Source organism: Ictalurus punctatus, chromosome 2 (assembly GCF_001660625.3).
Source record: "Ictalurus punctatus breed USDA103 chromosome 2, Coco_2.0, whole genome shotgun sequence".
Lineage (NCBI taxonomy): Eukaryota > Metazoa > Chordata > Actinopteri > Siluriformes > Ictaluridae > Ictalurus > Ictalurus punctatus.
The window spans coordinates 24,535,868-24,559,071 of record NC_030417.2 but is presented as its reverse complement, the minus strand read 5'-3'; the positions used below and the strand labels follow the sequence as shown (position 1 = coordinate 24,559,071).

Below are 23,204 nucleotides of genomic sequence, written 5' to 3'. Positions count from 1 at the left end.
TGTTTTTAATCATTATATTTTTTTAGACCTTCATAGTCCCTGTTACAAATCTTAAATGTCTGTTCTTCTCTCATCCAGCCAAAGACTGTATGCTACATATGGTCAGCACTTATATAGCGCTTTTTAACCTTAGTGGTTCTACAAAGCACTTTACACTGTTTCTTATGCACCCATTCACATACACACATGCATGCAAGGCGCTAGCTTACCATCAGGAGCAATTTCAGTGTCTTGCCCAAGGACACTTCAACATGTGGAGACATGTGGACCAGGTTAGAGCTAAAACTATCCTTGTGTCTGAATATGGATATACCAAGGGACAGCAGTGTTTAACATGAAGAAGAGCACCCCTGGGCCTATGCCTCAGTAGAATTTTTCAATATGCTGAAGTAAGCAAAGACTTGAGGCATCTTATTTGACTCCTTCAAAGGCATGAACTTCATCTAATTTGAAAAAGCAGAAAGTCTTTGCTTGTATTTCCTCATTTGTAAGTCACTGTGGATAAATGAATGCTAAATGAATAAATGCAAATGTAAAATGTAAGTCAAATTCTAGCTAATGGTAAATATTGCAAACTTACAGAGATTGAATGATGTTTTCAAGCAAATGGTGCGGTTGACATTAAATTAGCATTGATATTAGCATGACATTAACTTAACTTTCACATGAGTATGTTTTAGATGGATAATTCATCTTTTAATTGAGTCATATTTTGGGACACTATCTATACTTTAACTTCAGTAAAATTTCTCTTTTTCCACTCTCTTTTTCCACTCCTGTGTAAGAGTCTTGTATTGGTGCAGTGCCAGTGCTTTATGCTACAGAGTACAAATGCTGTAGATAGAATCTTGATAAGACATCATTGCCCTTTCAACACAGTTTTATAATCCATGCACTAATCAATAGCAATGGCTTCAAACACCTTGGCTTAGGACCAGGGCACTAGTTTGGCCAATCTTCCTCAATTTAAATATCTCTCTTCCTTGTTGCTCTTAGCTATAGCTAAGCACTGTTAATTACACTTGCCTTTTATATATGGATAAAGTGGCTAAATGCGATGATGTTAAATGACCAACCATTTGTAAAGAACATTTTGCTGTGCCTAACAGATACCATTAATTCCTGAAAATGTTGACCCTAAGTAACCTGTGGATCTTGCTGATCAATATAGGCGGATACTTTTGGTGCCAAGATGCAAGCATTGTTAAACCAAAAACATCAGGATATGTTCAAGCAAGCAAGATCTATTGCTGAACACTCAACAGGCACAAGAATATGTCCACCTGTAAGGTTCTCACATACAGCATTACAAGTAGACCCTGATCATGGAGGAGAAATGATGATACCAAGATGGACACTTAATGTATCCAGCTTTAGCCGCAGGCAGTTGATGAGTTTATGGAAATTATGCTTGTATACACAGTATGTAAATCAATCTGCAAAGCCACCCTGTGGCTCTTGAATATAAATTAGAAGTGGAACAACAGAGAAAAAAGCCACCTACACCACCTACACATGCACAGAGCAACAATAAGAAAATTGAATTCTGATAGGCCTACAGATGAACTTGGGAATCTATGTATGCTCAGGTAAGGAAAGTTGCACAGGTCCTAGTTTAATCGACTTACTGAATATACTATATTGAAAACAAGCTCAACAGTGCCCAGCTTCAGTCCTGTCACAGTTTGATGATGTTACTACTTAGAAACTACTGATTCAACTGATCAGTATATTGTCAGGATTTGTAGGTGTAGTGAACCTTAAAAATTAGTGTGATGTACTCCAGTCATCCAGGAGGTAAGTTTGGCATCCCTATAATATGCAACACAGGTTTCTCATGACTTTTTACTCATAAAGGAAAAAATAAGATGGTGGATTGAAGTTCCACCAATCTTATAGGTGGAACTTCAATTCCTTATAGGAATTATAGGTGTGATCTTTATTTTCAAACAAAACTTTCTAAACTGAAACCTCACAAAATTTACAAAAAAGTTATTTCGTAAATTTTGTGAGGTTTCAGTTTAGAAAGTTTTGTGCTAGAAAAATGGAGCACATAAAGGAGATGGGAAAGTAAAGGGTAGTATATAACAATTAACCACTGTATATTAACTAAGAGGGAGGAATTATAGGTGTGATCTTTCTTTCCAAACTCTGTAATTGCATGATTCCTTCACATTCAGAAACATCACCACAAACACACCTCTAAGATTAATCAAACAACATTTGTTCAACCAAAGAATACAACAAGGCAAAACGATTCAATTGATCAAGCTCTCCCAGTGGAGAGAGTCAGCTCTCATATATTGATTCTCTTAGGGTATATTACATAGTATCTTTGGAACTAAAGGGCAGTCAGATCTAGGTGATCAAGCTCAGTCTTAATATGCAAGACCTCTTAACATATTCTTACACATCAAATAAATGTTCCCTGTGGAATGTTCTTAGCTAACACAGCAGTTTGCAGAGTCCACAATCCACAAAAATGCTTCTGGAGGAACACTTACTGTTCCCTAACGCTAACCCTAACCCCATTGCTCATCATTTGCATCAAAGCCAATCTCAAGTAACCTTTCATGTCAATGGCAATGTGCTCATAGGCTTAACACATTGCCATCTTGTGGGGGAGAAGTATAATCACACTTCCCAGTGTAAATGTGAAAGCAGGCATCAAAGAAGCAAATCTCTTGCACAATAAATATACAGACAGCTCCAGAATTATTGGCACTTTTGATAAAGATGGGTAAACAAGGTTAAGATCCAATGTTCTTGTGCTTTCTCAGCTTAATTTCACACCAAAAATATGAGATTAATCTAACCTCTAATTGAAGTACATTTATCCTAAGCAAGTAAACAATTCAAAATTATTTTTAACAAAACCACACCTGTGACAGTTATTGTAACCCCTGCATTTAATATTTTGCGCGACCCTCTTTCCCAACAAGAGCATGGTGTCTTCTCCTATAATATTGGTGACTGGTGAATGCAGAGCAAAGAATATGAGGGCACACATCATTACACAATAATCCCATAACAATAATTCCATATCTTCCAGGGTCCTAGGCCCTCCTTTGTGGACTCTCCTCTTCAGTTCACCCCACTGGTTTTCAATGCTGTTTAGGTCAGGGAAATTGGGAGCTCCAAAGCTTGAACCTGTGGACGTTGAACCATGAACTAGGTGTAGCTTTTTGGCAGAAGCAGCCACTTGTGTTTTAACCTGTGTTTTAAAATCATTTGGTACTGGAATCCATGATAATATGTTTGATAAGAAGGTTCTAATTTCTTTCTGACACACCTTTCAAATATCATCATGTGCTGTCATTTGCAGATTTAGAGACTTGGTGACCCCAAAATACTACCATCTGCAAGACTTCAGCCATCAGCCTCTCTAACCATCTTCCTCACTATATATAAAGGGCAAAATACACTTGTGCCTTCTTATAGGCAGGCTCATTACAGCTTCACGTGTTTTGAACTTCTTAATCATTCTTAATTATTCATCTTACAGTGAATATGACCATGTAGTTATTTTTTTATAGCCATTGTCTGATCATAAATGTGAATACACTCGTTTTGTCTTATTTGTATATTACTGAATCTTTTGCATGTTGATGAATGAGTAAGAGAATTTGGCCTTTTTGTCATCTCATATTTAAACCCCAATGAAACAGGACGTCATGGATGACTGTTTAAGAGGTCTGAAACCAACCTAGACTGGGCCGTAACAAAAGGAAGTAAAATCCTTAACTGGAAATAAAAAAGTAAAATAAAAATAGGACCTAGCTTTAATACAATTTTGCTCAAAGACTGTATAAAAATAAAACATAAGAATATGCCGAATAAATTTACATCAATTACATTATCTCATACTTTCAATGTCAGCTTAAGCTTAACACTTTTTCCATAACCTTTTTTTATATAACCATCTTTATTTTTTTCTGGAGCTGACTGTATTTAGTATATTTAATGAATAAACATATGAAGTAGCCAAATAATTTAAAAAAAAAAAAAAGAATAGATAAAGTAACTTTTGTCTATGAAATAATGAAACAACATCACAAAACATCATCATTTTTGCAGAAATTTACAGATTATTATATGTTACGACATGAGAAATGATTCAAACAACTTAAGTAACAACAGCATGGAATTCTGTGCAATGTTTTATACAGAATTTGTATTAAACAATCGCCGTTCTTATGTGGCATATGTTCTACCGTGAAGCAACTGAACTGGAATGTGACTGGCCAGAATAGGTGGTGGTGGTGCTCAGCTGAGAGAAACCACTATGACTGGACTCCAGACTTGTCATAGAACCCCTAAGACATGATGACATGGGATAAAAAATTATATATATTATACATAATTTATTTATATATTTATTACACACACACACACACACACACACACACACACACACACACACACACACACACACACACACACACGCCAATAGCACATAATAAGTGCAAACATTTCTATAGATAAATGTTTTGTTTAGTGTTCATGTAGAACTGTCCATTATAACAATATAGTGAGTTGACTTAACCTTTAACTTTTAATTAAAGACAAATGTATTCTATACAGTTGTTTCATGCAATGATGTGTCCCAAAAGTACAATGATGTGTGCCAAAATCAAAGTATTATCAAACCTTTTTCAGTCATTTACTCCTTTAACTGTAAAATACCTTTCCTTTACCACTTCAGGAACCCCTGCTGGTGCCCAGATCTCACTTTGAGAACCACTGCTTTAAGCTACCTTTCAAATATGAACTGCATGTGTTAACTCTGTGGTAGCATGTGGGCAAACCTGAAGTCTTCAGAGTGCAGAACTTCGGTGTAGTACATCACCCTACACTTCTGTGTGGAGACTTGAAGTGAGGATAAGCTAGATGCTGAGCTGTGGAAGCACCACTGCAATATGTATAAACCAGGCCAACGTGTTACATGAGAGCCCTACAGAAAAAGAGACACAGGGACAGTAATTCAGGAATGGAGATAAAACTAATTTATTTAAGCACTGGCTTGCATTGGCGTTATTGAAACACTGGCTGTAAGAAAATATCAGCGCATGTGAAGTAACATCTGTGGTTACCTGTATGCTCTCGCCCTCTCTACAAGTTAGAGCTGTTTCCACCAAGCTGTAGTCCTTCCCCGGTATCCATGCCTTCTCAATCACTTGCATATTGTTGCCTCCTGGACCAGTCAGATTTCCCAAAGTATCTCTCTTCTGAGTCTGTGGGGCTTTTCTAGAGTGATATATGTTGAAAACAGCATCACCTTTACACACATCAAAGTCCCACGTGATAACTGAGGATGCTTCTGTGATTTCAATCAGCACCTGACAATGGATAAGGAGAACACAAAAAATGCATACCATTTAATAGCAGTACAAGTATAACACAAAATAAAATAAGGCAAGAATATCTTTCCCTCCATCCATCCATCCATCCATCCATCCATTTTCTATACTGCTTATCATACACATGGTCATGGGACGCCTGGAGCCTATACCAGGGAACTCGGGGCACAAGGCGGAGGACATCCTGGATGGGGTATCAAGCCATTGCAGGGCACAATCTCACAAACACAGTACGGACAATTTGGAAATGCCATTAAGCCTACAATGCATTTCTTTGGACTGGGGGAGGAAATCTGACCCGGAGGAAACCCCCGAAACATGGGGAGAACATGCAAACTCTGTGCATGCAGTGTGGAGGTGGGATTGAGCCCATGGAGGTGCAAGGCAAACATTAACCACTAAGCCACCATGCCGCCAGAATATAAAATTGCATATTGGAAATTTAATATTATTTAGCATTTTACCACTAGCAAATCCATTTAGCAAATCTTAAACTAAGGTTTTGAAAACAGTCATCAACACACTTATTTTTAACTGTTAGCTTTAATGCATTCATTTTTAAGCACCAGCAGATGGCACCATTCCCCATAACATTTTATGTTCTTCGTGGTGAGACCTGGAGCTTACAACTCCTGGCCAAAATTATGGAATCTCCACATTTACAGGATGCTCACCCAGATTTTTTTTACTTCATAGCAAATAAACAAATCACAGATATGACACAAAATAATTTTTATTTAATAGCTGAACATTCCGGCGTCATGACACTTACCTCAAACAAATTAAATTAAATTAAATAGCATTAATTAATGGAATATTTTTTCCCAGATCAAGTAGAAGAAAAAAAATATGGAGTCACTCAATGTTGAGGAAAAAATTATTGAATCACCTTGTAATTTGCATTTCTAAAACAAATACCAGCACATGTCTAAAAATGTTAATTACTCTGCAGGTAAAAGAGATGCTTTCAGACCTTAACCTTGGACTTTTTGAAAGGAAACATGGTGCCAACAAGAGAGTTGTCAATTGAAACAATGGAAAGGATTATAAAACTCCTTCAAGAAGGAAATCCAACATGGAGTGTGGCAAAAGATGTTGGTTGTTCCCAGTCAGATGTGTCTAAAAATTTGTTGCAAGTATAAACAAAATGGGAAGGTTATAAAAGGAAAACATATTAGTAGACCAAGGAAGACATCACATGTCAGGATACAAAACTCAAAGCAATATGCCTTGAAAATAGAAAATGCACAACAAAACAAATGAAAAACAAATGGGCGGGAACAGGAGTCGATGTTTGTGACAGAACTGTAAGAAATCAGCCAAATGAAATTGAAATTATGAATAGAAAGGTCAAACAAAAACCAGCACTAACACCTAAACAGAAGAAAACAAGGTTACAGGCTAAAAAGAAGCAATCATGGAGTGTGGATGATTGGGTGAAAGTGATATTCAGTGATGAATCACAAATTTGCATTGGCCAAGAAGATGATGCTGGAACATTTGGTGCTGTTCTAAGGAAACTTATAAAGATGATTGCCTGAAGAAAACAATCAAATTTCCTTACTCATTTATGATATGGTAATATCATATCAGGTATTACATATGAGGACATGTCAGGTAAAGAACCAGGGGAGATCTCTACCGTACAATCGCACAGTTGTACAGTGGAATTTTGGACACTTTTCTCATTCCATCCATAGAAAATAGGTTTGGTGATGATGAAGTCATTTATCAGGATGATCATGCATCTTGCCACAGAGCAAAGAGTGTTAAAGCTTTTCTTCAGGAAAGGCATATCAGCTTAATGGCATGGCCAGTAAACAGTCCGGATCTCAATCTGACTGAAAATTTATGGTGGAACTTAAACAAATTGGACCATGACAAGGCTCCATCCTGTCAAGCTCATCTGTCAACCATTATTCGAGAAAGTTGGAACCAGCATGATAGAGAATATTGTTTTTCATTTATGAAGTCCAGGCCTTAAAGAATTCAGGCCACCATAAAAGTCAGAGGAGGAGCAACAAAGTACTAATTGTGAATTTTTTTATTGATTTTTTATTTTATTTTTTTTTTTTTTATGATTCCATAACTTTTTCCTCAATACAGAGTAATTCCATAAATTTTCCTCTACTTGATCTGGAAAAAAATATGCCACTAATTAACACAATTCAATTTAATATGTTTGAGGAATGTTTTATGAAGCCAGAATCCTCAGCTATTAAACAAAAATTGCTTTGAGTCATATCTGTCATTTGTTTATTTGCTGTGAATCAAAAAAGCTGGGTGAGCTGTGTGGTGTGATGAATTTTGGGGATTTGGAGTATTTCAGGGGTTGTAGGTTGCTAGGTGAACTGCATCAAGAGCTCTGAAATACCTCATGTGGAGCTCCTTTGAACACACTAGCAGTTTTGTAGATTGTTTCAGTCCAGAGTTTTATCTCCTCATTTTCAAGCTCCTCTGGTGTGCGGTACAGAGATTTGGGGACCACGCCACCATCCGGGACATGACACTGCACATGGAGCAGAGACACAAAATACGGTCCAGATCAGCATTCCTGACTCATTCATGACTGGAAATTCATTTCACATTTGCTCCAATTAGACTTTTTTGTGCAGTGCTATTCAGAACACATGCTTATTATATTTTAATTCACATACTCCAGCTCAAGCTAAAGTGAGCTTCATTATGGTCATATGACATTTGAAACAGTATAAAAATGTATGATGTCAATGCTGAATTGCTTAATGCTTAATCAGGGGCACTAATATAATTTATAACCTTAAGCTTGGCATCTCATTATTGACTCATGACAGAAGTACTGTACGTACAGATTATCTAAGAGGAAATGAGATATGAAGCTCAAAGTTGAGGAAAACCATAGGATTATGACTTCCTCATTTCAGACTAAATTATAACATTTCTATTGAATAATCCATTACTGCCCCACCTTCATTTCAACCAATCCTTGGCCACTGGACTCACCGGACAATCTCCACCAAGAAAGTCAGGGATGAACTCTCTGTCTATGTAATCCACCAAGCCTCCTGAATCCTGATAGTCATTCCCAGCGTAGATGAGGAATTTCTTGCGGGTGTTCTCGTCAATGAATGGGCTGATCTAGAGGATGGAGTATGAGGTCAATAATGCAGAGGGCTCTTGAGCACAAACATGACATTTAATTAACCATGGCTACAGAGATTGTAATAACACCTTGCAAACCTGAATTAACACATGACATTTCAGTGCTGATGGATCAATGTGTGATGACATTTAGTGACAGTCAAAATAAGAAAAAATAATGTCCATGTGTATACACAGTATGTCGAATCATTTTTAAAAGCCTATGAAGCCTAAAAAAAATACTATGATTATTATAAAGCTAGGGTTTATAAATGTATGGGAATAAGCTAATACAATTACCTTATGTCATCCTGACATCCCAAATAGCTAACCTGCTAGGTAGGTAACTTTTGGGTAAAAGCTGGGTAACCAGCGTGCATTTGTCCCAGGTAGACATAAGTAGGATTTTAGTAATTTAAGCATTCATTTGCACTGTCAAATTCTCAGCAGATTATTTAGCCAACCCTATCAAAATATACCACAACAAACATTAGGAACGTTACTCACATATACCCAGGACAATGTTAACTAGTTTACTAGCAGTTAGCTAGCAATTAGCTAGTAAACTAGCTAGCTTTGTCCTGGCTACATGTGAGTAAATCTTTTGTTGACTGACTTGTCATACACTCACAGTAGCCAAAGTGGTCAAAATATATCCTAGCAATAATTTTTTTGCGTTTACATAAACCAATTTATCTAGTTAACCATTTCAAAATCACTTTTGAGTTCATTTATTCATTCATCTTCAGTAACCGCATTATCCTAATCAGCCTGCCCCAAGAACACTGGGCATTGCTCATAGCCATTCTGTGGGAGGAAACCAAGTAAGTCTGGAAGATGAAACTCAGCTAATTAATAATGATTGAGCTAATAATTAATTTTCTCTATGCTTTAGTAAATAACACATTTATGTGCTTATATTCTTGCTAAATATAATTAAGTATAACTGTATTCATAATTGATTATATAAAAACCTTTATATTAAATCCTACTGCATAGAGTGTGCAATGTATTTCAGTACAAAATGTTGCAATTGACTCCAATTTCATAAATAACTTCTGACTTATGTACAGAGCATGCATGTGTGCTTTTACCAGTGTCCAGAGCACAGGAAAGACTCTGGGAGCTCTCAGTATTAGCAACCTTCCTAGTGTCTCGGGGTAGTTGGCCTCCACCACCTCTATAATCCTCAGTAAAGCTTTGATTCCTGGCCTCCACAGATGCCTCATATTCAACCCCTCCAGATCCACCAGACAAGTCCAGCAACTACACATACATGTCAATGCATTAAGGATATCCATAGTGTATACACTGTATATATTGCCAAGGGTCATGAATTAATCCTACCTAATGGGTTTACCAAAGATGATTGTGTTCTCCTCGCAGCGCCTGAGACCTTCCTCATTGATAGATAGAACCTGATGAAGGAGAGAAGAAGATATGTGAGTATGGTTGCACTTTATTCATGCCAAAATACTGTATGTTTAATACAGTGCTACTTACATGTCGAAGAAGAGATTCTTCCCCTAAAGCCCGTACAAGTCCTTTGGTGTCCATTTGTCCTAGCCGTAAGATGTAGAGAGGTAAGCCATCTACATAACATATAAACAAAAACACTAATTACACTATGTTCTGCAAAAAAAATTGTTTCCCTTACATACTGTAGGTGTATTAGATTTCTATGCACTAACAGATACTACACTACTATGCATAAGGATATGTCAAGGATATTTCATATAATACATTTGGGGACGTATTTCTAAAGTAACACCACAGTATATAAATTTAACAGTGAAACTGTATTGAAAATGTATGTATATAAAATTTGATTTGGTTCTTTGTTCCATCATTTTGTGGGGCAAGTTTATTTAGTGAGAATGTGACATTTGTGAGAGTCAAAGAGAGCACAATTGGCTATACTCTCTGGGTGGGAGGGATGGCATACTCTCTCCCTGTCAGTCAGTGTGATTCTGGTCAATCTGTGGTGTCTGTAAACTCATGTACACGATAGAAGGGAGTAACACTTTGCTCTAAGTGTGTTCAGCTGTCCTGAAACGTAGCACAAGCAGCAGTTAAAAAAAAAAAAAAAAAAACCTGCACCAGGCTTAACATGTGTAAGAGGAAGAACATGCTAGCTTTCCCTTTCCCTGGTTGGTAGCTGCATGTAATAGGGGAGACCTAGGTATTGGGCAGGAATTGTCAGATGTCCAAATTAGGAGAAAACACAGAAAAATGGTGTGTTTGTTGATGATTAAATTTAATTAAATGAAATAAAATTTACTAATGGGTTGATTTTGGTAAGAAATTTGTACTCATACATCATACAATAGTTCAGACATGCTAGCCAGGATCATTCTCTTTGGGCACTAAACAGGCCAGAATACACGGTGATAGGCAGGAGCTACAGCCATCAGAGAGAATAATAGTCTGAGAGTGTACAAGTGTAATGAGAGTGAAATAGTAAAAAGACTTACTATATAGGAGAAAAAAATCAGGACTGATGTAGCTTTTTGGTAATGAATGATTATAATCAACTGATATTTAAAATTTGTTTTAAAATTTGTTGGAGGTTTTGCCTTCTCATTTGGCACTCAGTAATTGTGACAGTCACACTGATGTACACATAAGATTAATTTGCATAGTGTCAACTTCAGAAACCTTACTTCCTTTAGCTTTACAATGATTTGGGATTAATAATCAGACCAAATAATGGGTGGAAAGGATTTGGGTGTCAGGGTTTTTTACTCCCATGCCGAAAGCAGCATGCAAAGGCACTAAGAATGCATAACAGCCTGCAGCACTTTTTACCTGTATTTCCACATTTTCATGTGTTTACATTGTCATGTGTGTTTTTGTTTTGATTTATGTCCTGTCTTCACCCTAGTATTGTCATTGGTTTTCAGCTTAACCTTTGATTAGTTGGTATATTTAAACCCTTGTGTGTCTTTGTTTGGCGCAAATTATTTTTTCTGTGTTTCTGCACCTATTGTTACTAAGTCTTTGTTCTGAGTTTTTGAATTCCTGTTTTTGACCATATTCTGTTTCCTTGTTCGCGTGTTTTGGATTATCCTAGTTTTGTTTCATGTTTTGGATTTATCTGCGTGTCTGACGTGACTGAATAATTTGCCCCCACCATGGATGCAGCAGGAAAGTGAGAGGGGCTTTAAGCCCGGATAACCATGGCAGAGCTCGACTCAATCCATTTTTCTCAATGGACTTTCACATATCCCCTCAGCCATGCTCCAGACAGAGGCCAGCAGGATGGCCTCTCCTGCAAAGTTCCTTCAAGAGGCCAACAGGGCAGTGTCCTCAACCCAGCTCCAGCCAGAGTCCAATGGCATGGTCTCCCAAGCATTGTTCCTGCCTCAGGCCAATGATGCGACCTCACAAGTCCAGCTCCTGTCTGAGGCTGACAGCACAGCTCCCAAGTTCTATTCCCTCCTGAGGCTGACGACGCGGCATCCCAGGTCCTCCCATGGGTGGTACAGTATGTCAAGGTTTTCATAACAGATATAATAGCGCTTTGACACACGCTCCGCATTTTCATGTGTGTTTACATTGCCATGTATGTTTACATTGCCATGTGTGTTTTTGTTTTGATTCATATCCTGTCTCCACCCTTGTATTGTCATTGGTTGTTTCCCTCATGTGTCGTTATTGCTCACACCTGTTTTCAGTTTAACCTTTGATTAGTTGGTATATTTAAACCGTTGTGTGTCTTTGTCGAGAACAAGGTATTATTCAAAGTTTCTTCACCTGTCTTTACTGAGCCTTTGTCCCATGTTTTTGGCTTTCTGTTTTTGACCTCCTAGTTCACGTGTTTTGGATTATCCTTGCTATAGCTGTTTGTAGATTGCCTGACCTTTGCCTGTTTACCGTATGAGTTTTGATTCATGTTTTGGATTTGTCTGCCTGCTTCTCAATAAATACCCTTTTACTGCACTTGCATCCATTTTTCAGTCACATTACCTGACCTTGGGAAAATTCAAGCTTTTTTTCAAGTATATTTTTTATTTATTTAGAAAATAATGAACTTTGTAGGTTGACTTGTAGGATTATTCTACACATCTTTATAAAAGAGGACCCTAGATTAGATTTTATTTCACTTAGATAAATATTGTTCCAGTGTTTTTTTTTTGTTTTTTTTTTTAGACACTATTACGTCATACAGAAGGTCTTAAACTTTAATGCCTTTGTCATGATAGTGCCATCCCCCTGTGTAGCAGTCTTGCAACAGCTGTGGGCACTGCCATGAGTCCAGCAGAAAGTCCACCTGATGCTGTTTCCTCCAGGTTAGTGTATGGCACAATGCCTCTCGAGCTTTCTCTACGTTAAAGTCCCGCGAGCGCAGAAACCGTAGCACATGCTGGTCTTTCGGGAGCTGTGACAGATAGACATAGGTAAGAGTAGTAAGGTTAAATCCACATTTAATACAATGATTAACTAACCCCATTAGAAAATAGATTTTCCCTATAGAAAAAAAAAAAACAGATTGGAACAGAAACTCTCACTGCACAGCCCCTGGAACTTCATTACTGACCTGCTTCCATCTTCAACTACTCTCGTCTTCTCTGGTTTACTCCTTGTCTATCAAAGAGGCTCAAACCATAGAGGAGTACATCTAGGAGGCCCTCAGGCAGGGGTCCATTGTAGTCCTTTTTTCTTAATAATTCCAGTCTTGTTGCCTTTCTTGCAGCCTCTTTCCTCTTCACCACACCCAATTTCCTACTCATCCCACTCTCCTCAACTACTGATCTCAAACACTTCCCTTATTCAACCAACCCATCCCATTCATCATAACCATCCATTAAGGATGGAATGACAAAGGGTGGGGCTTGGGATGAATAAGGCAAAAATATTTTCTGGAGCTCTGCCTAGTGAGTTTAATGTTTTGGGTTTATTCTAATATTATAATCTTGTGCCCACTATTTATGTATTTTATACAGTATATTCATTTTCTGGGCATTTATTGTACTTAATGAGCACCAGTTATGTACATGCAGTAATTGTGCAGTGTGTACTCAGCTTAAAGGTGTGTGAGTGTACATGTCATCTTTCCCTACCTTTCCCTTGTGTGTTTCCTGCAGCCATTGCCGTAGGCGGATGAAGCAACTCTCATTCAGGGGGCTCAGCTCTCCTAGATAATGTCGGATGTAATCTGCATCTAACTTATCTGCAGTAATCACAATGCAAAGAAACACTTCTTTTACAAAGAAATTATCCAATATTGTGCTTTCTAACAGCTATTGAAGTTTAGATAGAAGGCATTTTTTTGCATTTTGCTAATGATTGACATGCTCATTGATCAAATGATGTGAAATGAAAAATGAACTACATACTGGTCTTTATTCAGCAGAGTCCAAATGAAAATATGGAATGCACTGTTAGTCTACCTTCTACAGAAACAGGCAAGCTCTCTGTAAGATTAATGTGGACTCTTTCACTGTCTTCTTTGCTGTACTTGTGTGTGCGAATAGCGGCTGCATTGACTGTTGGCTGGGGGGGTGTTGTGGTGGTGGAAGGAGGAGTCCAACGAGGTATATGAGTTATACCCTCTGTTTCGAGCTCACGGAGGTAATATTCAATAATCTCCTTGCCCTGTAGAAATAGGTGAGACAGACCGGATTTCCATACATCATTAATACAATAAGAAACATGGATGCAAACGGAAAAATAAAAACACCTAAGACATCTTTATGCTCGCCTGTACCAAAAAGAAGGGCTTGTAGCGCAGTGTTCAGGAACTGCTATGTAAATGTCATGGCTGAGCAAATGACAAACCAACACATCAATTAATCTCTAACTAATCATTTGTGTGTCACTCATAACCAATATTTAAGGATGTAGGAGCACTGTATTATTCTTTAGGAATGTCATGGTAGCTACTAACACTCCTCTTAGTAAAAATATATATATTTTTTTGCGTTACCTATATAAAAAAAAGTCTCTCTCTTTCTCTCTCTCTCACACACACAAATACAAAAACAATGATGTTTGTATTACTATCCTTGTAAGGCTCTGCTATTGGGACAATTATGTATATAGTTGATTAATACAATGCCTACAACTAAATCTAAGCTTAACCTCAGTAAAAGAAGGTACTCTGTTGGCTTTTTTTTTTTTATTTTTTTTTTTTACAAAACTGTTTTATACTACACCTTTTTAATACTGGAAGCATACTGCCTCATAGCAATCTTCTCTGCTGTACTCTCAAATCCAAAAAAAGACTTCATGTCCATACTGGCTGACAGCTCAAAACATGTCCAGTCTTCATTTTCTGGGTGCACCTGTGGAGAGATTATTGGACATGGACAGATGACGTAAACTGTACCCTCAACCACACATTTTGGCAACTGATCTTTTACATGGAGTTTGTGTTTCAGTGTACAGGGCAGGTCTCTGCAGATCTGACTGTGATGTTTGTACAGTGCAGTGGCACGTCATGTGTCCAAGGTAAGCAAATAGAGTGACTGCTACAAAGCAATGACTTCTAACTCAGCCCTTAACTCACCCACAGGAAGATCATTTTTGGTTCATACATACTCTGAAACTAGAGATAAATTATAAGTACTAGACTATCTGACTCATGAATTAATTAAGGTGCATTTGGGTCTCTCGTCAAGATTTGCACTAGCAAAATGTCTTCAAAAAGTCTGAACGCCTCATAATTGATTTGAAGTCATTTAACCAGTGTAGTGTGCATTTCTGACCGTGTAGCTGCAGTGCTCTTTCACGATCACCCTGGTGGAAAAGGATTCATTGTAGGTCTCAATATGCAGGCTCCTCTGTTGCCAATCCAGTGTGTTTTTCTGCACAAAGTACAGGTAGTCCACCCCTGCTATCTGTAGGTATTCAAGATTTAAAATGTAGGTTTCTTTATTGCATTGTAACTGTGCTCACTGAATTTGAATTCAGTATAGTTCTGTGTGTGTGGAAGTCAACAATAAAGTAAAATAAACTACAAAAATAATAAATAATAAATACTGAATTAACACATACAGTAAATCACAAAATCAGTAAATCATAAGTAAAGAGTGGAAATTGTTGTAGATTAAGCGTTTAATGTACATAAAGCCTTAACGGTTGAAGTGGGAATTGATATAGCTGGGGAGGCCTATAGTTCTGGTTGCGTTAGACATGTTAGCACAGCTGAAGGATGAGCAGGGTAATCTATAGAATATTAGCTACTTGGATAAAAGTCAAGGCCTGATCACCTCCAGCTTGGCCTCCTAGGCGAGGGTGTGTGATCTTGAAAGAGCCAAAACACCCGATGACATTTACACCATTTGGTGGACACCCTTATCCAGAGAGACTTACATTTATCTCATTTATACAACTGAGCAGTTGAGGGTTAAGGGCCTTGCTCAAGGGCCCAACAGTGACAGTTTGGCAGTACTGGGATTTGAGCTCCTGACCTTTCGATCAGTAGTCCAACATCTTAACCACTGAGCTACCACTGCCCCCTATGACCCCAGGATACACCCTGAGCTACCACTGCCCTCGATGAAACCAGGTTACACCCTGAGCTACCAATGCCCTCGATGACCCCAGGTTACACCACTAACAATGTGTTCAAGTGTATCAGGAGATGTATTTTAAGACCAAATTACCAAGTATAAGACTGCAGATATAGAGCAGAGGGATTAGTAAAGTCATATTTTGTTTTTCTGTTTTTATAGTTTTAGCCTTTTGGTCATTAGACTGGTCACTTGAATAGAATGTTTTTAATCCAGACACCAACCTGAAAAACAATTCAGTCTTTAAATAATGTCACCTTAGACCTAATGCATCATGGAGGTGGAAAGTTCAGTTCAATGCTCCGTGTCACAAATACATAAACAGAATATTATTGTACATATTTAAATAAGGTTTACTAACCTTAACGGGGGGGTGGGGGGGGTATTTTACAGTTAAATAGTCCCTTGCTATGCAGTATCTGAGAACCTCTACTGTAACCTCTAGTTACTGTATGTATTTATTTGCTTCATGTAGAGTGTGTTTTCTTTATTATTTAAATATACATGTCAAAATGTAATTCATTTTTCACAATCAGTGAACTTAAGACTGTTCATGGTAGTGGACTAAAGTTGATTAAAGTGTTATTTTATTGTACATATAGGATATTATAATGCAAAATGTGGAGTAAAAGTCTCCCCCAGTTAAATTGGCAATATTGGCTTTATGTACAGTTGTCTCATGTTGCATTGTAGTTTGTAGTTTGTGAGCTTTGATTTTTGGAACAGAATTACCCTTTTCAACAATCGAGGGGCCTCTACATCAATAGTACACCTGCGCTCAATTACACAAGTTGCTCCGTCCTCACTCTGTCTCTCACTGATGATGTCGCTGTGCACAAAAATGGGGATGAGGGGGCAAGTTGGGAATCTTCTCTCATAGGCCTGTGAAAGGGCATAAAAGCACAAGGCATAGATACAGATATAAAGATATAAAGATATAGAAATATAGATACTGAAATCTTGTTCATGACTTGGTTTCATGCCATATGCATCTGTAATCAAGTTCATATAAAGACTTTGTCTATGTTTATTTATTTGTTTCTGTTTGTCTGTGTTTATTTATTTACTTATTTATTTATTTACCTGTTTTGGCCTTTTGATATCAGAATTCACTTTACATTCTTAATAGGTCAAATCTTAAAACAGCATGAAACTTAAATACACCATTGGCATTCTACTGTATTTTTTGAGTTTTATTTTATATAGCTGACTTTACAGCTTATGTGAATAAAGCAATTAGTCATGCTGTCTCTCTGTCTATATTTACCCCAAAGCTTTCATTAAACAGCAGAGCCTTGCTTTGTAGGCTGCCTGGAGATATATGAGACATACACAATACAGCTATACATATGAGACATACAGCTAATGCAATTCTGTGGCAACTGAGCACAGTTGTCCTGTTCTAAACTCTAACTCTCTAGACATACACATATTTAAACAATAATGTTCACAGAAAGGCTAATCTGTTATAGTATGCCATATTATGAAATGTCTAAGTATACAGTACTGTAAAAAAAATATTTAACCCATCCTGATTTCTTCTGTTTTTGTGTATATCAAATACTAAATTGTTTCAGAAATTAAAACAAAATCTAAGATAAAACAAAGGCAACCTGAGTAAACACAAAATACAATTTTTAAATAAATGATAGTGTATTTATTAAAGAAAAAAAAGTTACTCAATACCAACTGGGCCTGTGTGAAAATGTATTTGCTCCCATAGTTACTAATTCCCCAAAACTATGAAACTGCATTCATTATGGGGTTCAGCTGGACTAGACACAACCAGGCGTGATTACTGCAAACCCTGTTCAATCAAATCAACACTTGGAAGGTCAACAACTGACCTTCCAAAATTCCTCCAAGTGCACAGCAACTACTCATCCAAGAAGTCACAAAAGAGCCAAGGACAACATCAAAGGAACTACAGGCCTCTCTTGCATCAATAAAGGTCACTCACTGTTCATGACTCCACTATCAGAAAGACACTGGGCAAAAATGGCTTCCATGGAAGAAGAGCAAGGTAAAAACCACTGCTAACCCAGAAGATCATTAAGGTTCATCTGAATTTTGCCAAAACATACCTTGATGATCCTCAAACCTTTTGGAAGCATGTTCTGAGGATTGATGAGTTGAAAATGGAACTGTTTGGAATACAGGGGTCCTGTTACATCTGGCATAAACCAAACATAAAATTCGACAAAAAAGAATATCATACCTACAGTCAAGTATCGTGGTGGAAGTGTGATGGTGTGGGGATGCTTCGCTGCTTCAGGATCTGGGCAACTTGCAAGAATTGAGGGAAACATGAATTCTGCTCTCTACCAGAAAATCTATTGCTCTTTATCAGAAAATTAACGAACACCTTCTGACAAATCAGAATATTCACTGGAGCTGTGCTATAAGCTTCAATAAATTGGGTAGATCTCTTTAATACAATTGCACCCTGGAAGTAATAAGAATTATGTAATTATATTATCTAAGAATAATTACCATTATTAAATGGTAGCATAAATATAACACTAGTACACCACCAGAATCTGTTACTGAAAGATCCATTGTTCAAGTCTGTGTTAAGCTATTAATGTCTGATTTTTGATAGATATATTTGTTTATACTCCATAGATATTCCCCACAGTCCCCTCAGCTAGTTTATATTTTTATTCTTTTCACTTCCCATCAGAGCAGCAAAGCCGTGATTAGCTACCTCAGTGCTTTTAGGAAATGCAGGACAACAAAAATCAACTGTCTAGGGTGCTGTGGAGATTAGTTTAGAAGTGTAAACACATACATTTACCTAGATGCAGAACTTAGCTGACTCATGCACTCTGTGCACTCTGTGAAGAGAATTATTAACGAGTGATTTGAGAATCTCTAGCCCTTGAGACATGGACTCAACATCAGGTCTGTGGTTTGATTTAAGGTGTACTGACATTGCAGTGTGCTGACTTATTCTAACAATGCCTTCTGTGAGTCTGAACAGCCAATAGATATTTATACAATCTAGCCAAAAACATCATCAGCTTATTTCCAAGTGGTCACCTAACAGCCACAGCCATCAGTTTAGCTGTGATCAATACATAATACTGCTGCTTGTCAAGATGGACAACAACCCTTCAAAACACAGCTGTTATGAAACGTTTCTTGAAGTAAACACTGCTGTGCTGTGCTGAAACTGTCATGTCACTGCAGTCTGCTCAAATTTTAAGAAAAAAACACAACAAAAAAACAACAAAAGAACTGTTCAACAGATTTACAAACATGAAATAAGACTAGACAAGTAATAGCAACGTTGATTTCATAACAATACTAAGTGCCAGTAAATACAGACAGCTCACTGAGAAAGAAGATAGTGTGCTGTGAAATAGCCTGCTGTGCAGTGTGGTGTGAAGAGAACAATAAAATGGATATGTTCTTATCAGTATAGCCAGAGTCCACCAGCTGGTGTTCCAAAAACCCTCTGACTTTCTTAGGAATGACATTTATTGTTTGTACTGCTATATATTTTCCCTGAAATTGCTTATTTGTAATATAATGTAATGTAATGTAAAACTCTGAGTAACCATGCCATGCAATATTTTATCACACCATCACAGTTTTTAAGTGCACATGAAATAGCTAGAGAGCTCTTATTTGATTCTATATGTTGACACATTTCCTTTTGAGACAGAAGCCATACAGCTCAAGTGATTTCGACAAAAGCCAATAGAATTTGAGGCTGCACTTCCTGCCAAACCTAACCAAACTCAACAGTAGCTTAAAAACCAGTCTAAATAATGCAGATAGTGTAAAGAAAGCCAAATTTCAGCTGTGTAAAATTTCATACCGCCAATTTGCCTATAGCAACTTTGTTGTGCTCAGTAATCTATATACAGTGATACAGTGCCCCATTCTTATTAGAGACCACACACAATCATCGACATCTCAAAAGCTAGCTCACTTTCAATGTCATACATGCATTTTAGCTATATACTGACTAGCACATAGACCAGGATTGTCAAATATACAGCCCACAGGCTGGGACCAGCCAGATAAATACTCATCAAATTAATTTAGAGTCTAAGTTAAACTTGTTATAATTGATTGGAAAGATTCTAGGAAAGAGCAAGTCTCTATTATTCTGCAAGGGGGCAAAACAGAGCAATGAACTGTGTCAGGGCTGTAAATTTAACAACTGACAAAATGTGATAAAGATCTTCACTGGATCAATGAAGTCTTAACTGGCAAGCTGCAAGAATATTTTTTTAAAAATATATCACTTTCAAGGATTTCTTTTGTCTACTTGGTTATTATAAGGTATTTTTGGAATTCTACATTTTAGCTACACATATTTCCTTTTATCATGGTTTACAATATTTCTAAGGCACTGGACTGAAGACATAATTCTACCTACCATGGTTTTAAACTTTCATTAAATCCTCTCACTGTGAACAGAAATGTGATATTTTCTGATATTTTCTCTGCCATGAAACACACACAGTGCTGCCTTGTATTGAAATTTGTCTTAAATAAGGAAGCTTTGTAGACAAATGTCCTTATTCTGCCTTCCAAATAGGACTTTATCTCAAGAGTACAAACAATGTCTACAAAAGCTGGCTAACAACTAATGACAGCATTATCATACGTGTGGTATCACATCACATTATAAGCACACGCCTAGTCATTCCATTTCTCAATGTCTGCCAAGACATTTTAAATAATCTATATTTCGAGTGGGGAAAAAAATAAAGATTTGCTCCATGTGCATTTCACCAAGCTTTCTACTGAACCTAGAGCAGAGTTCACCCATTTCTCGCATGGCAGATGTTAGAGGTGCTGAGGTTAAATATTCACCCAGATTGGAAGCAACCCAGTAACTGGGCCAATAGAAGACCATAAAAAGCCATAGAAAGAAGCACCATAAAGTGACAGAGAGAGAATTTACACAGAGAAAAGAGATGGGACAGACTCTGGGTTAGTTCATGTTTCATAAGACTCTTACAAACAGTAACAATGGATTTATTATGCAAGGGTGAGTCAAATGTAAACCTTAAAACAGCGACATGGATTAAAAAAAAACAAAAAAACAGTACATTGACTTTGTAGTTGCAATAGCCCCTTCTGCTACCTTAAACCTGATACACTATATTGTATACACACACACTACACACATTTATACAAAAAAACATTTCTGGTTTTCCTGCACACACATAAACACATGATGACACAAAACCACACTTACCGCCATTATAAGTTCAAAGGGGTACTTGTAGACCCGCACTGGTGACTGATATTTCTGCACCATGGCTGTAGCTTCTCCACTGGTGAACTCCACTGAGGCACTGACAAGGTGATTACAGTCAGGAGTGCAGTCCTCTCAGCTGAACTGCAGGTGTTGTGTAAGTAAGCTGAGCCATGTCATATGACTTGCCATGTCATAGGGCAATGCCCTTTAAAGAAAATTCCAATATTTTTCTGGGAGTAGGAAGTAATATTTGTACTTTTTTAAATGTATTTTTAAGGATATAATTAGAATGAATTAATAATTTAATTTTTAGGCTAAAAGCAAAAAACAAACATCTGTTATTTAAATTAGAATTTTCTAAACTTTCCTTTTTGTTTTACAGATTCTTCATAGCACAAGCATTTTAAGGTAGTAGCTAGTCTAAGGGATTTATTTGCTCTTAAAGAAAAAAAACAAACAAAAAAGAACAGATGTGTTAATACATATTCTGACCAGTAGGTGTGGCTTTGGAGTTCCAAATAAAACCATTTGATACATTAATGTTATCTTTTGAATGAGAATGCATTATTTTCTTGATTTTAATGCTCATAAGCACAATTTAAGAAATGTAATAAAGCAATAATGAAATAAAGGGTTTCTTTTTTGCTTTCTTATTTGTAAGTGATTTGAAATATTGAAAATACATAAATATCAAAGAAACTGATTTGTTTTGTGGGGAATGTGAAATTTCCCAAATATTATTTAAAGCACTAATATAAATTTCTGTGTTACAATTAATGTCAAACCGGATGTAATTTTTTTTATTCTGGAGCTTGTAGGTTAGTAAATACTTTGTAAATAGTTTGTAATACTCTAAATAGTAAGGTAGTTTTCGATTTGAGATGCAGGCCATGACAACAATCAAGATAATGGTGGAAAGTTTTAAGACAAACTAAAGGCTGGATTTCACTTCTGAGCTGAAGCATATTTGTGTAATTTGTCTTATAATGGACTCGGCCCAGCATCAAGTCAATTAAAAAACATGTTACTTTTAATGTTTGAGTACATTTAAAATGAGCAATTTTTTACTTTCACTTGAGTACATTTTTTGGCTGTATATTTCCACTTTTAACTGAGTGAGAATTTAACACATTATCAATACTTTCACTTAAGTATAATTTCTTAGCATTTTTCCATTCCTGAATATAACTATACATATAAAACTAAAAGTATTGTTTTAGCGCATGTTGGGGTAATTAGCACGAATATTAGGTCAAAGCTGTTACTAAAATGTTTTCAAATACAGTATCTCAGTATGTCCGTATTTCCAATTCCAGTGACGCCAAATCAACATGGTTGCATACAGCATCAGAACTAAAGTACAAAGTAGCACTTCTTACCATTAAATACTATACTGTATATATACACTCTTGCTAGGACTGCAACTAATGATGATTATCATAATCGATTAGTTGGCAGATTATTTCTCTCTCTCGATTAATCAGATGGGGGGGGGGGGGGGGGGGGGGGGGCACTTCCAGTGCCATTTTCTAGTTTATTTAAACTAAAATCCACAAACTGAGTGTTACATATATAAACTTGAGACTAAAACTTTACACAATTGTTTGTCCAATTATATAAAACCGAAAAGAGCCCAATAAACACATCAGAATATATATTATTAATTTAGGACTGTTGTTTAATTACATGCCTTTTTTTTTTGCATCTGTAAAAAGTAATACATAAATACTTTTATTTATATATTTGTGTGTGTGTGTGTGTGTGTGTGTATATATATATATATATATATATATATATATATATATATATATATATATATATATATATATATATCAGCTAACGTGATATTTGAGAATGCACACGAATAACCAAATTGATTAATTTTAAAACATCTCATTTGAATATATTTTGATGCATTTAAAAAATATATACATAATATTATTGAATCATTTTTAAAACTTTCCTGTGGACCACCTGCAATTA

The 23,204-nt window shown here is 36.7% G+C and overlaps 1 protein-coding gene across 2 annotated transcripts; it reads right to left on the bottom strand.

Moving 5' to 3' along the window:
* LOC108256535 (SEC14-like protein 1) lies at positions 1 to 21,376 on the bottom strand. Of its 2 annotated transcripts, XM_017453505.3 has the most exons (15): positions 21,219 to 21,376; positions 16,730 to 16,879; positions 15,191 to 15,322; positions 14,639 to 14,767; positions 13,874 to 14,078; positions 13,544 to 13,653; positions 12,672 to 12,861; positions 9,984 to 10,072; positions 9,828 to 9,898; positions 9,575 to 9,746; positions 8,343 to 8,477; positions 7,735 to 7,869; positions 5,094 to 5,339; positions 4,809 to 4,954; positions 1 to 4,316 (listed from the first exon to the last, which is right to left on the bottom strand). In XM_017453505.3, exons 1-15 carry the CDS (start codon positions 21,279 to 21,281, stop codon positions 4,211 to 4,213), a joined length of 2,079 nt encoding a protein of 692 aa, XP_017308994.1. In that variant the 5' UTR covers positions 21,282 to 21,376; the 3' UTR covers positions 1 to 4,210. The 2 variants fall into 2 exon arrangements, with proteins under 2 accessions (XP_017308994.1, XP_017309002.1); XM_017453513.3 differs by lacking the exon at positions 16,730 to 16,879 and having other exon boundaries at positions 21,219 to 21,359.
* Between the last annotated feature and the right edge of the window lie 1,828 nt (positions 21,377 to 23,204).